Here is a 15,075-nt window from a genome sequence, read left to right as displayed (position 1 = left end):
ATATCATTGAGACAAAATAAGACCAGGGGCCAACTATGTAACAGACTATCAATTACTAATATGCAAGTTCAAGTCATACCTGAAGAAAATTAAAATAAGAACGCAAAAGAGCCCAAATACAGCCTACATTATATCTGTGGTAGGCTGGGGTTTCTAGAGAAACAAACCAGTGATACTGATACATGTAGAAGAAGGAAATTTATATCAATAAATAATTTTACATTAAGAAGTCCACACAACAAGAAACCCCAGTCCAACTCCAGCCCATAAATCAGATGCAAACTAGAGGCCCTTCCAGACTCATGAAGCTGGTGGAGGAATAGCCCAAGAAACAGGAAAACCACAGGTTGGTGGAGGCAGAGTTGGGAGAATCCAAAGTCAGCAGGCAGTTGGCAGGCCACAGACAGCTCTTAGGGACAGCAGGTCTCATGGTGATTGCCATCCCAAGAAGCTAGCCATAGGGTCCAGGGTCTTTTCATCAGGAAGAAAAAGGGTGAGCCCATTCTCCACAGTCTACTTATAGCTATGAAATAGGTCACACCCCCAAGGAGACTGTGACCTGCACCTTCTGAAGATCCTGGTCAAGCTAAATTGACACCAAACTTTACTATCACAATATCTCACCTGAATTTAGAGCCTATCTCAAGAATGATTCGGACATATTGAACATTAATGATCAGCTACCAGAAGACTTGTGAAATAGCATCAAGGTCATAAATCTTTTTTTTTTTTTGTCATGTGAACTGGTGCTATTTATTTATTTATCATAAATTATTTTATTGGGGGCTCCTCAAAAAGATCATTAATAATACAGGAAAGAAAGAAAATACTACAGTGGATATCAGAGGAGATTGTGAAACTTGCTCTTGAACCTAAAGCAGCTAAAGCAAATGGAAGAAATTATGAAATAAAAGAGTTGAACAGAAAAATTTGAAAGGCCAGCTTGAGAAGATAAAGTAAACAATTATATTGTAACGTGTAAAGACCTGGAATTAGGAAAGCAAAAGGAATGAGTACAGTCAGCATATCATAAATTGAAAGAACAGAAGAAAAAATCCAAGCCTTGGACTAAAATGTTGAAGGATTATTTATCAAACTATTGAATGATGCAGGGAGAATCCAAAGAACATGGAAGGAGTATACAGTCTCTGTACCCAAGAATTAGTTGAGGTTCTACTAGTTCAAAAGGCCAAGAGGAAGTTGAAGCTGCAATGTAAGCATTAGTGCAAAGCAAGGAAGGGATAGGAATGGAAATATTTCAACACGCTCATGCAGTGATAGTCCATGTCAAGAAATTTGGAAGATAGCTATTTGGCCAACCAACTGGAAGTGATTAATATTTGTGTCCATTCTAAAGAAATATGACGCAACAAAATCTGCAAATTAATTTAAAATAACATTAATATGACATGCAAGTACAATTTTATTGAAGATAACTTTAAAAGTAGTTATAGCAATATGTCAACAGGAAGCTGCCAGAAATCCAGGCTGTATTAAAAGAGGGCATGAGGCAAGGTATATCAATGCTGATTTCAGATGGACCTTGGCTGAAAACAGAGGATACAAGGAAAATGCTTACTTATGTACTATTGACTATGCAGAGGACTTTACTGTGTATCATAACAAACTTTGGGTAGCATATGAATACATATGAGAACAATTGGAATTCCCGTACATTTAATTGTGCTCCTGTGGTACCTGTACATAAACCAACAGGAAGTGGTTCGAATAGAACAAGGGGATAGTGCGTGGTTTAAAATCAGGAGAGTGTGTGTTGTGGTTATATCCTTTCACCATATGTGTTAGACAGGGTTCTCTAGAGAAACAAAACCAGGACATTTATGATTTGATAGATAGATAGAACACGAAGGAATATAACAGCTAATTAGTCCACATAGCAGTACAGAGGACTCAGTTTAACTCACTTCCATGCAACAGTAAATATGGCAGTACAGCCAGGCAGCAAACTGCAGAACTAGGTAAGGCAGCCACACACTGGTCTGATCACCAGAGAGCAACTGAGAGATAGGTGTGGCTTGCTGAGCCATTTGTCTCTTTGCCCACTAATCAAACTGCGAACTTATTAATCCCACATGTTCCTATTGGCCAGGTTGGCACTATAAACCTACCTATCTATCACACTATACTTATTCAAATAATCTGAGAAGCTGCTCTGTATGAAGAAGTTGAGGCATCTGAATTGGAGGAAGAATCATTAACAACCTGTGTTATGCAGATGACCCAATCTTGCTGGCTGAAAGTCAATAGGCCTTGAAGTACTTACTGATAAAGCTCATATAAATTAGTCTTCAACACTAAGAATACAAATGTCTTCTCAACTTGACAAATATAAACACACAACATCATTACAAATAGAGAAATGTAGCTAACATCTATTTTACTTGGACCCACAATCAATACTCACAGAAGCAGCAGTCAATAAATCAACGTATTTCATTGGAAAAATCTGTTGTAAAAGACCTCTTTAAAATGTGAAAGAGCAAATGATTTACTCTGGGGATTAGCAAGTTATGCCTGCTTTTAGCCTTGATATTTTTAATCACCTTAGATGCATGTGAAAGGAGTCTTAATTTCAGTGTCTGGTATGGGTTGAATGACTCACAGCAAGGTTGGTGGTTCAACCCACTTGCTGCTCCACAGAAGAAAGAGGAAGCTGTTTGACCCTGTAAAGATTTACAGCCTTGGAAACCCTATATGGTCACTATGAATAACAATAGACTTGATGGTAATGTTTGACATATGCATGTGAAAGATGGACCATAATTAAGGAAGACTGAAGAAAATATGATACCTTTAAAATATGATGTTGCAAATAATATTGAATATACCACGAATGCCCAGCAGAACAAAGAGGTCTGTCCCAGAAGAAGTACAGCCAGAATGTGTTTTAGAAGTGAGGATGGTAAAACTTCATTTCATATACTTTGAACATGGTATCAGGAGAAATTAGTCCCTAGAAAAGGACAAAATACTTGGTAGAGCATCATCAAAAAACACGTAAACCCGGAATGAGATGGATCAACACAGTGGCTGTAACAATAGGCTAAAATGTGACCATTGTGAGGATGTCACAGGACTAGAAAGGCTTTTATTCTATTGTGCATAGGGTCACTATAAGTGGCAGTGTGTGAGTTTTTGTTGATTAACAACACTGGGAAATGAGCAATGTCCCCATGTCATATGCTAAACTGTCACCATGCTGGACACAGTTGATCTTTGTGACTTTAGAGGGTAATTATTTGGAGGGTTATGATTCCACTGAATTTTTTTCTGTGTATTCAAACTATTCCATCCTAAGATTCCACAGATCTATCCAAACCAAGCTCACTGCCATTGAATCAATGCTAACTCATATCGACCCTACAGGACATGGATAAAATTGTACCTGTGAGGTTCTGAGACTGTACCTCTTTACAGAGTAGAGTCCCATCTTTCTCCCGAAGGGCAGCCGGTGATTTCAAAATACCGACCGTGCAATTAGCAGCCCAATGTGTAACCAAGAACTATTCAGGGAAGCTAGAGGGAGAGCATGAAAAGAAATGAGTAGTTGAGGTGGTTGGATGCGTATCCATCCCTTTGTTCTACTCTCTATGACCTTTTCTGAGTTCATTCAAAATGTAAATTAAGACACAAAATAGAATTCTACCCAACCCTGCTATATGCCTAAACAGTATCCATTTTTCTCATTCTTACTACTAATAGAAGCTCAATTTTGTTTAGGGTGATAATGTACCTACTTAAATCGCTCACTCCTAGGCTGCCTTGCAGCTATGCATAAACATTTGACCCAGTTTGGGCCAAATATGTGTAGGTGAAAGATACTGAGTAGGACTCCCAAGAAAGTTTTTGTTGTTGTTTAAGGCAAAACACTTGTCTGGCATAACCCATTTCATTTTTGTCCTTGGCTCTTCTGCTGTCATGCTCCCTAGTCAGAATATTGAAAGATGGGAGAGTCACATAGGTTACATGAGTTTGGCAGACCAAAAAGCATGCATTCTCCTATATCCAAGATGAGTCCTTGAGCAAATACGCCAGACCTAGGCTACCTATTTCAAGACTTACTATTGTATAAGACAAACCCCTGTGTGGTGCAAAGGGTTAACACAATTCACTCCTAAGCCAAAGATGCCTTGGAAGAAAAACCTGGCAATCTACATTTAAAAATTCAGCCCTTGAAAACTTCATGGAGCACAGTTCTACCCTGAATCATATGGGGGTAACTGTAAATCAGAATCAATTCAGTGGCAACTGGTTTGGTATTTTTGGTGTTAATATAAGAAAAATTAAGCTTTTGTGATTAGACCACTAGAGTCGGTTTGTTTTTTTCCCATGTAGCCAGATGCAATTTGGACTGATAGAGAAATAATTAAAAGAATGTAGAGTTAAGTAAGCGTAATGATTATGGAACTAATCATGTAGCAATGGGCTGCTAACCACAAGGTCAGTAGTTCAAATGCACCAGTCACTCAGGGGGAGAAAAGTGAAGCTCTCTGCTTCTGTAAAGATTTACAGTCTTGGAAGCCCTATATGGGGTTGCTATAAGTTGTAATCAACTTGATAGCATTGTATTTGTTTGAGTTTGGTGACTAGTATGTAAGCTTTGAGGGGGTAGTAATAGATACTTTGAATACTATTCTTAGCACTATAGGTATTATGTCTTTTGCAAATGGATAAACGAACAAAAGCGATATTCATTTTGTGTTTTCTGTAGTTTGCCTTATTCTTCCAAGAAGATTGCTCAAGTGTTAAGACCCAGTCTTCTCAGGCATACTTGAATAAAAGAATAACTGATAGACACAGACTTGAACCCTTGCCTGTGTGATCATTGGTGTGTCACTGTTTTTCAATCCATTTCTCATCTGTGAACTGGGGATTACACACGTAGCCCACAGGGTTCTTTTGGAGATTCAGAGTAATATGTGTGTCTTTGATAGAGTGCCCGTGCATGCCGAGCTTATTCCTCAGGCCTGGGTGCAGGGAGTCTATTTGAGATCTGATGGCAGGGAGTGGGAATAAGAAAGCGGACGCAAGACTGAGTTAGGGGGAGAAGCAATCACAATGGGAATGGGGTGTTGAGGCTTTTAATGTAGGATACAGGGGCTTGATTCCCCCAGGACTTCTGAGGAACATGGGTTCTGTCCTAGAATTGTCTACCAGAAACAGGAGGCTGGGCTCTTCTTCGCCTGTAGTGGTGTTGAGCATTCCTCCTAGTAAGGTGACCTCTCCTACCTTCCTGGGTTTGGCTTTCCATGCCTTTGAAAAGGCTTCGAGGCAGAAGGACATGGAGAGCTGCGTGCTGCACAGTTGTGATAAGACACCATTTCAGCAGGAGCCTGCACTTACATAGAGCCGTTCGCCACTGCTATGATGGATATCAGGAGGAGCCCTGGGAGTGCAGTGGTTACAAGTTGGTTTGCTAACTTCAAGGTCAGCAGCTCAAAACTACTAGCTCCAAGAAAGAAAGATGGGGTTTTCTACTCCAATAAAGAGTTGTAGTGTTTTAAACTCGCAGGGGGCAATTGTACACTGCCTCACAGGATCGCTATGAGTCGGTATTGACTGGAAGGCAGTGAGATGGTGTCAGAGATGGGTCAAAGGAATGTGGCATGGCAACCCTAAGAATCTGCTACAGAACCATAAAGTGCCTGGGATAGATGAGTTTATTGTGCTTGGCCTTTTAAAACCATCAAACGGGCAACAGTTAGGAAGTCAAACATACCAAGTGTCATTGGAGATCCGGGGAAAGCAGAGAAACACTGCTAATGATGCAGGTTTGCTGCACAGTAATCTGGCAGAGCTTAGTGAAAGTCCATTGAATGGACCCTAGGACCTAGTGAGCCCCTCCTGGGCATACAACCAAAGAAGCGCAGTCACTGAGTTGACTTTCATTCCTCGTGACCCTATCAAACAAAGTTGAATGGTCCCATGATGTTTTCAAGGCTTCTATTGGGAAGTAGACAGCCATGCCTTTATCCCACAGTGTGTGGAAGACGGCTTCAAACTACTGACCTTTGGGTTAGCAGCCAAGCACTTAATATCTCCCCCATCAAAGCTCTCTCCTGGATGTATAAAAACAAACAAAACCCCAGTTGATTCTTCCTCATTAGCAACCCTACAAGGCACAGTAGAATTGCTGCTTTAGGTTAACAAAACTAAATTCTTACGACAGCAGACAGCCTCTCTTTGCTCCATGGAATAGCTGGTGGGTTGGAACTGCTCACCTTGGGGTTAGCAGCCCAACACATAATTCCTGGGTATATAGGCCAAGTTATTTATCCAATTCACAGGGCCCTTGGGACATTTTTACAAGAATGGTCACCACACTGATACCTGCAGTAGAGAAGAGTTGGAGCTGAATTGGATGCCAATCAACAGACAACTGAAGAAGGAAACAAAAGAAAGATGATGATTGCTCATGACCAAGTGGCACGCAGCAGCACATACAATTGATATGCAGCATGGCAATAACTCTTAATGACATTGCAAGGAGTTGAAAAGGTCAAAAACGGAATGAGATTTATATTGCAGTACCATTCATGGAAGCTGAAAGCCCATTAACCAAGCAGCATGGTCTAGTGCACATGGCTGTATGCCTATAAGGACACACACACACCAAGCACCCAGCAGGGGGTATTAGTCTGAAGAGGGGAATGGAAGTGATGTGAATGTGGAAAAGGAGGGACAAAACACAAGCAGGGCCTGACATTGATCAGGGTTCACGGTGTGCTATAAAGTAGGCATGATTAATCACTTCCCTGTACCAGAAGGCTGAGCTAGATTTTTAAAGCAAATCGAGTGCCTGGAACACAATGGTTGTTAGCTGCTGTTGAGTCAGCCTCCATTCCAACTCACTGTGACAACCAGCTCCCAGTGACTCCATGGGCAATATTCTCCCTGGTCCTGCACCATCTCTTTGGTTGTGCATCAGATTGTGATTCACAGGGGTTTTCGTTCACTGGTTTTCAGAAGAAGAAAGCCATGCTCTTCTTCATCGCTCATCTTAGTCTGGACACATCACAGAAACAGGTTCAGTCTCAAAGCCGCATCCAACCAAGCTTCCCCATTTCAGTACCATAGCAACACAGAATCAGTTCAGTACCTCAGCAATAACCAAGCATCCCCCTGACAAATGAGTGTTGGATGCACATGAGTTTCATTGTCTTGGACTCAAACCCAGATCCCCCACATGAAAAAGGAGAATTCTACAACTGAACCACCAATTTACCCTCAGAATATAATATGTATCCAGTAAATGGTTATTAAGAATGTGGCTGCCAGGAAAATCCAGCAATTTCCTGCCAAGGCTTAACACTAATATCTTCCCCCACACACTAGAAGGCTGCAGAGGAATGACTTTCTCCATGCCAGCCCTGGTATAAAGACAAGGGACCCTAACACTGAGCCACTGAGCCCCAGCAGGCTGGGGAGCAATGTCAAATTGGATGAGGGACAATCCTGGTTGAGTTAGTTTCCCTAAGCTCGCAGGGCAGTTTAGCATGTCCACAGCTGTGTTCAGAATAGCCATGCGATTACCACCGAGAGAAATTCTACATGCTTTCACACCCCATGCTAGTCGTTGCAGCCATCGTTGAGTACAGTTCATGCTCATCACTATCTAGAACTCACGGTGACGCTGTGGGTGAGCCGTTGGGCAGGTAACCTCAAGGTTGGCAGTTCAAAGGCACCAGTTGTTCACTGAGAGGAAGGTGAGATGATCTGCTCCTGTAAAGATTTAGCCTGAGGAATTTTATATAGGGTCACAGTGAGTCAGGATCAACTCAATGGTGTTGGTTTGGTTTATTAGACCCACTATCAGATCATATTTAATGTTTTTATTAACATGTATATTTGCCACAAATCCAATGTCTTTTATTTTTATCACTGCATTTCAATACAATTTGTGCCTTTGTGATTCTGTATTTCATTGGAGGTATTTGGAAATATTATTCTGGGGAGTGGGCAGGTGTTCCATAGCCTTTCCTAAATGCCAAAAGGATCCATGGGGTTGCAATGGTTAAGACCCTCTAATAGAGTTTATCAAAGAGCCCTGGAGGCACAATGGTTAAGTGCTCAGCTGCTATCCAAAAGGTTGAAGGTTTGAACCCACCAGTGGCTCTGTTCTTGGAAGAAAAACCAGGCAACTCATTCTTGTATAGATTACAGCATAGAAAAGACTAGAGCAGTGGTTCTCAAACTTCCTAATGCCACAACCCTTTCATACAGTTCCTCATGTTGTGGTGACCTCCACAACCATAAAAATATTCTCATTGCTACTTCATAACTGTAATTTTGTTACAGTCACCCTGTGCAAGGGTCCCACAGGTGGAGAACCATTGGTCTAGAGAGCTCTGCACTGATGCATTGAGTCACTATGAGTTGGACTGGACTAGAAGGTTCCTAAAAAAAACACCAACAATCCTTTTTTACCATGACCTTGTTAACTCAAAAAGATTAATAAGCAAATTCACAAATGAGGACATCCAGTTGCCCCTCCAAACTGGACAAGCATGAGTTAAATGGTGACCTTGACCCCACGGTGTCCTCCAGTTGGTGCCATGCTGCCTTTATTCCCTCTGCCTCTCAGTTCTGTGGAGAAGAAGGGGAAAGGGAGGGAAAGAAAAAGAAAGAAATGAAAAGATAATTTTCCCAGCTTCTTCACATCACTGAATTGAACTTTACTTTTAATAAAAGTATTATGAAATGGAAATGGTGCTTTCACTATTTTGCTTTTAGGTGATATTCAGAGACATGGTGCTGGTAATTATTTGAGCCGGGGAGGTTAATGTGCGGACTTTCTGAATATGGTTGAGCCAGCATGCCACCTTCCAGGCCTAGCATTTCCCTGGACTATGAGAAGTTATAGACAGTCTACCCTCTTCTTCCTCTGACTTCGCTGCAAACCATGGACACACTGGTTCTGACTTGACCTGGCTCCAGTACAGAAAAAAATATCCTCCTTGCATAATTGTAGTGCTTGCATTGGAAGGCACCCAGAGACAAATCTCTCATCTGGTGGCATAATGGGTTATGTGTTGGGCTATTAACTGCAAGGTCAGCAGTTGGAATTCACCAGTCGCTCCTTTGGAGAAAGATGAGGCTTTCTTCTCCCATAAAGAGTTATAGCCTTAGATGAGTATAAAAACTCAAAATGCATTGGCAGAGATTCCACAGAGAATAAGCCTCCATTAAATCCCCTGGGACCATTCACCAGGGATGGGATTAAACCCTGCTCACCGTCAGTACATCAGAAAGTGTATTGTTGCAGATATGATTAGGTTAAACATTAACATCTTATCATTTGTCTTTACTCTTAACACGTTTTCATTTGTTCTTTTTTTAATATTCTGCTTTCCTTTTTATTGAAAAAAGTAACTAATGTCACTAAACAAGTAGAGAATTTGTTAAATGAGAATCTAATCGGTTATGTAAACTTTCATTGTAAACATAACACAATTTTATTTTTACAAAGAGTTATAGCCTTGGAAACCCAGGAGGCCGGAGTATTTTCTCTCGATAGGATTGTTATTCACCCAATGGCAATGAGTGTTGTTGGATTTTGTTTCTTTATTGTTTTCTGTAGCTATGGTGGGGTATAGGGGTTATGTGTTGGGCTGCTAAACGCAATGTCTGAAATGGCAAATTTGAAATCCCCAGCCACTCCAAGGGAGAAAGATGAGGCTTTCTACTCCCCTAAAGAGTTCTAGTCTCAGAGCAGCCAGTCGACAAAGAGAACAACATGGCTGGCCCCACTATGAGACATGATGCCCCTCAGTGACCAAGGGTGATACAGGGGACAGCACTGGAGACACAGTGTGCGAATTGCACCTAACCTGATTCCACCACACCGAGGCAAAGTGTGGTGGAGTGCAGTGGAACAGCAAGGGAATGGAGTGGCAAGGTCCCCAGGGAATGCTGAAAGTGGAGTTTGGGGCCAGGTTGTGGTGCCTCAACAGACTGGATTGGAAAACACTCCTAAGGTCCAACAAATGATCCTTGAACTAACTATAAGCTCTTCTTTCTTGATGTGTTTTGTTTTGTTCTTTGTCAGTGGTTTGTTTTCGTTGTTTTGTTGTCTGGTTGTATACTGTTGCTCTGTTTTCCTCTGTCTTGTTTTCGTGCATGTTAGTGTCTCCACAGGTCTGTCTAAATAAGACAGGCTGGATGAACTATCTGGAGGAAAACAACAGGACCAACAGTTAAGGGGGCACTTGGGATAGGGGGAGGTGCGGGGGGGGGTAAGGAAGTGGTGTTAACAAACACAGGGACAAGGGAACAATATGGGACTCAAAATGGTAGTAAGGGGGAAGTGGCAGGCCTGGTAGGGAATGATCAAGGGTAAGATTACGTAAAGAAGAGGTATAGCTGTAACCCAGGTTGGGACGGAGCATGGTAGTGGGACAGGAGGAAAGTCAAGGGAGATGGAGGAGAGAGCTAGGAGTCAAAGTGCATTTATAGAGGTCTAGACAAAGACATGTACATGCAAATATATATATATATATATATATATATATATATATATATATATATATATGTATGGGGAAATAGATCTCTGTGTCTATATTTATAGGTTTAATATTAAGGTGGTGGCAGGACCTTGGGCCTTAACTCAAGCACTCCCTCAATGCATGAATACTTTCTTTTATTAAATTGGCACTCTACAGTGCTCATCCTCCCGACACAACTGCTGAAGCCAAAGCTGGTGAACAAGTAAATGTGGTGAAGAAAGCTGATGGTGCCCGGCTTTCAAAAGAGATAGTGTCTGGGGTCTTAAAGACTTGAAGATAAACAAGCGGCCATCTAGCTCAGAAGCAACAAAGCCCACATGGAAGAGCACACCAACCTGTGTGATCACGAGGTCCCGAAGGGATCAGTTATCAGGCATCAAAAAACAAAAAAATCACAGTATTGGCTGCACACCTCCATGATACGATTGGCGAAGACAAATGGGTGCATAAGCAAATGTGGCGAAGAAAGCTGATGGTGCCTGGCTATCAAAAGAGATAGTGTCTGGGGTCTTAAAGGCTTGAAGGTGAACAAGCTGCCATCTAGCTCAGAAGCAAAAAAGCCCACATGGAAGAAGCACACCAGCCTGTGCGATCACATGGTGCCAAAGGTACCAGGTATAAGGTATTATGCAAAAAATATATACATACCATATATATGGTATGTATATGTATATATATGTGTGTGTGTATATATATATATATATATATATAAAATAGTGAATGAAGGGGGAAGTGCAGAGTGGAGACCCAAAGCCCATTTGCTGGCCACTGGAGATCCCCTCACAAAGGGGTTTAGGAGAGGAGATGGGTCAGTCAGGGTGCGATGTAGTACTGATGAAAAACACAGCTTTTCCCTAGATCCTGGATGCTTCCTTCCCACAACTACCATGATCCGTATTCTACCTTGCAGGACTGGATAGGGCAGAGGTTGTACACTGGTACATATAGGAGCTGGAGGCATAGGGAATCCAGGGTGGATGATACCTTCAGGACCAGGAGTGTGAGGGGTGATACTGGGAGAGTAGAGGGTGAGTGGGTTGGAAACGGGGAACAGATTACAAGGATCCACATGTAACCTCCTCCCTGGGAGACAGATGGCAGAGAAGGGGGGGGAGGGAGACTCCGGATAGGGCAAGATATGACAAAATAACAATCTGTAGATTATCAAGGGCTCATGATGGAGTGGGGAGCGGGGAGGGAGGTTAAAAAAAAAAGAGCACCTGATGCAAAGGGCTTAAGTGGAGAGCAAATGCTTTGAGAGTGATTAGGGCAAAGAATGTACGGATATGCTTTATACAATTGATGTATGTATATGTATGGATTGTAATAAGAGTTGTATGAGCCCCTAATAAAATGTTTAAAAAAAAAAAGAGTTCCAGTCTCAGAAACTCACAGGTGCAGTTCTACCCCAAACTGTAGAGTTGCCATGAGTCGGCATCAACTGGATGGCAGGAAGGACACATAACGATTCAGACCTGGGCTTAGTTTGGGTTCTCACTGAAGCAGACCCTGGCCAAAGACTTAAAGGCAATGAGCTTATTTAGGAAACTCTGAGCATGCAGGTAATGATGTGGGGTTGTGAGCCAGTGGAGGGAAGGCCACCGATAACAAATAGATTGTGAATCCAATGACAAACCTGGGAACCTGCTTCTTAATCACTTAGGAAGTCTCCAGGGGTAGGGTGTAGCACACGCCTCTCAGAGTTTTGCCATCCAAGGAGTGAGGGGCCTGGTCAGGGCTGTTCCCAGGGGCATATGTTCCTCAGCACATTCAGCCAGCACCAGCAAAGGGACCTTCAGAGCTGGCCCTTGGTGACTGAGGCGAGTACACAGAATCAGGAATTTGGTAGTGAAGAGAAGGAGCACCGGGAGTGTCTGCTACAGATTGGAGACTGGAAAGTCAACTCGTTGCTCCTCAAGCGGACAGGCGCTCCCCTCTCTGGATCTCACTTTTAACATCGATACACAAAGGTCGATTCTGTGAGGGTCACAGACTTGGGACTCCCATAGCCAAATGAGGACCTGTGTGGACTCTGGTTGGCCTGCTTATTCACTGCCATCTAGAAGATTCCAACTCACCGTGACCCTGTAAGACCGAGCAGAACTGCCCCTGTGGGTTTCCGAGGTTGAAATTCTATATGGACTAGAAAGTCTCATCTCTGCACAACCCCCACCCTATCCCCCACCCCCCGCTCCCCAGTGTGACTGGTGGTTTCAAACTACTGACCTTCTAGTTAGCTGCCCAACACATAACCCACGGTGCCACCAGGGCTCTTTGGCCTAACTGGCTTCTATCCAATGTTATTGAATCGCCTTTGAAAAAATCAGGAGGTTTTTAAGAAAACAGGAATTTTGACTTTCTCTAGAAAAATCGTTCTGGCATCACTGGAACCTAAACTAGAGGATCCACAATTCCACGTGGCTCTGGGAATCTCAACATTTCTTCCTCCTGCTCAAAGTAAAATGGTTTAAGGGGACCTTTCACAGCTGGTGGGCTGGTCTCCTTTCTAGAAAGTTGCCTCTGTAAAGTAAATGCATCTTTCTTCCCTTTTACCTAGTTGGGGGTGGTGAGGGTAGCGGGAGCCATTGGGTTAAGAAAAAACAGTCGAGGTAGCTTCATTTGCCCTGCCAGGGCTTTAGAGTCCAAGCCTTTTTTGCTCCACCTGACTGGCCTGCTGTTTCCAGGGCAGCCCCACCATCTGTTCCCAGATGCAGGGAGGGAGCCCACTTTCCTTCATCACACCTGCCCCAAACTCAGGCCCAGAACTACTTTCTAAACACAGAACAACTTTTGTCTGTGGCCAAATGTGGGACCCCAAATTTCTTCCCTCTTTCCCGATACTCCTTCAGTGACTTGATGACCTGGGCCAGGCTGAGATGAATTAGCTTGCTCCTCACAGCTGGCTGCTGGGTTCCAGTCAACTCCCAGAGGCCACTGGCTGTGCCCATCAGTAGAAGTGGGAGTTGAGAACCCTCAGCTCTTGGCTGAGCAGCTCTGTCAGTCTGTAGCTGTTGACTGTAGCTGCTTCTGACAGCCAGTCTAGCTGGTGCTTTAAGTCATTTCAGTCGCTCCACCTCAGCTGTGATTAGTCTAGTCTCTGTAGCCTCAGAGGGAGGGGAAAACAAAACACCTCAATTACTTTGAATCAGAGTGGGTTATCCTCTTTTAAAAGGCAGAAAGTCTGAATTGGAGGATATTTTGGGGGGTCTCTTTTATGCATTTCACATTTACAAAATAAGAACTAACAGTATTTGTTCCAGTAAGTGGATCAGAACCAACTAAGGGCCCACTCCTCCCACCAGGCCACGTCTCACTAAGAATAGAGGTCCATCACTTGTCTGGCATTTTGTGGTACTGTGGTGACTTTTGTTTTGTGTGATACTGGGAGCTATGTGATTGGCATTTCATATACCAGCAGGGTCACCCAAAGAGCTTCCAGACAAAGAACAGACAATGAAGAAGGAATTGGCTGCCCGCATGGGAAGAATGAGCCATTGAAAACCCTATGGATAGCAGCAACACTGTCAGTTACTAGACCCCCCATGAACAACAGAAGAACATTGTCAGAACGTGTGCCAGAAGATGAGCTCTTCAACTTGGAAAGTACTCAAAATACGGCTGAGGAAGAGGAAGAGCTGACTTTTCATAGGCAAGTCTACCATAATGATGCAAATCGAGTATAGCCATCAGGACCTTCATTTGCTGATGGGGCACAGCTCAAAATGAGGAGAAACAGTTCAAATCGTCATTAATAATTGAAACTTGGGATGTATGAAATATGAATCTAGGGACATTGGAAGTCATTAAAAATGAAATGGAATACATAAAGATTGATATTGTAAGCATTAGTTAGCTGAAATGGACTGATATTGACCATTTTGAAACAGAAAATCTTATGGTTTACTCTGCTGGAAATGACACAATCAAGAGAAACAACATTGCATTCATCATCAAAAGGACATTTTAAGATCTATTTTAATGTACAATGCTATCTTTGATAGGATGCTATGTAGCCCCCTTCAAGGAGAACCAATCAATACAACTATTGTTCAAATTTATGCACCAACCACCCAAAGCTGGTGACACAGAAATTGAATAATTCTACCACCATATTCAGTCCCAAATTTGTCAGACTTGCTATCAAAATGCTATTGGAATGCAAAAGTTGAAAACAAAGAGGAAGGATCAGTAGTTGAAAAATATGGTCTTGGTGATAGAAACCAAGCTGGAGATCGCATGACAGAGTTTGCAAGACCAATAAATTGCTGATAGCACATACTATATTTTCCAACTTCTGTTCTTTCCTCTTTGGTTCCTACATTTGCACTCCAATCACCAATAATTACCAATTTATCTTGATTGTATGTTAGAATTTTGCATGATTAATGATTTCTTCAAACATATGATCAACAACAAAAAAAGTGACCATAAATGTGGACTTCTCCAGATGGAATACACAGAAATCAAATTGACTACACCTGTGGGAAGAGACAATAAAAGAAGCTCAATATCAGCAACTGAAACCAGTCCAGGGGCTGATTGTGGAACA

The 15,075-nt window shown here is 42.5% G+C and overlaps 1 protein-coding gene across 2 annotated transcripts in view; it reads left to right on the top strand.

Moving 5' to 3' along the window:
- Nucleotides 1-14,304, top strand: part of LOC142436432 (histone deacetylase 8-like) — a 158,483-nt gene extending 144,179 nt beyond the window's left edge. Inside the window, exon 5 of one of the 2 annotated variants that reach the window (XM_075540085.1) lies at nt 13,942-14,304. In XM_075540085.1, coding sequence (XP_075396200.1) covers nt 13,942-14,209 — 268 coding nt within the window. In that variant the 3' untranslated portion in view covers nt 14,210-14,304. Of the gene's footprint in view, nt 1-6,308; nt 6,364-13,941 lie in introns of those variants that run through there. The other variant, XM_075540086.1, reaches the window with a different exon arrangement.
- Nucleotides 14,305-15,075: the final 771 nt, after the last annotated feature.

This window comes from Tenrec ecaudatus, unplaced genomic scaffold, assembly GCF_050624435.1.
Source record: "Tenrec ecaudatus isolate mTenEca1 unplaced genomic scaffold, mTenEca1.hap1 Scaffold_268, whole genome shotgun sequence".
Lineage (NCBI taxonomy): Eukaryota > Metazoa > Chordata > Mammalia > Afrosoricida > Tenrecidae > Tenrec > Tenrec ecaudatus.
The sequence above is the reverse complement of the archived record's forward strand: the minus strand, read 5'-3'. Positions and strand labels throughout refer to the sequence as shown.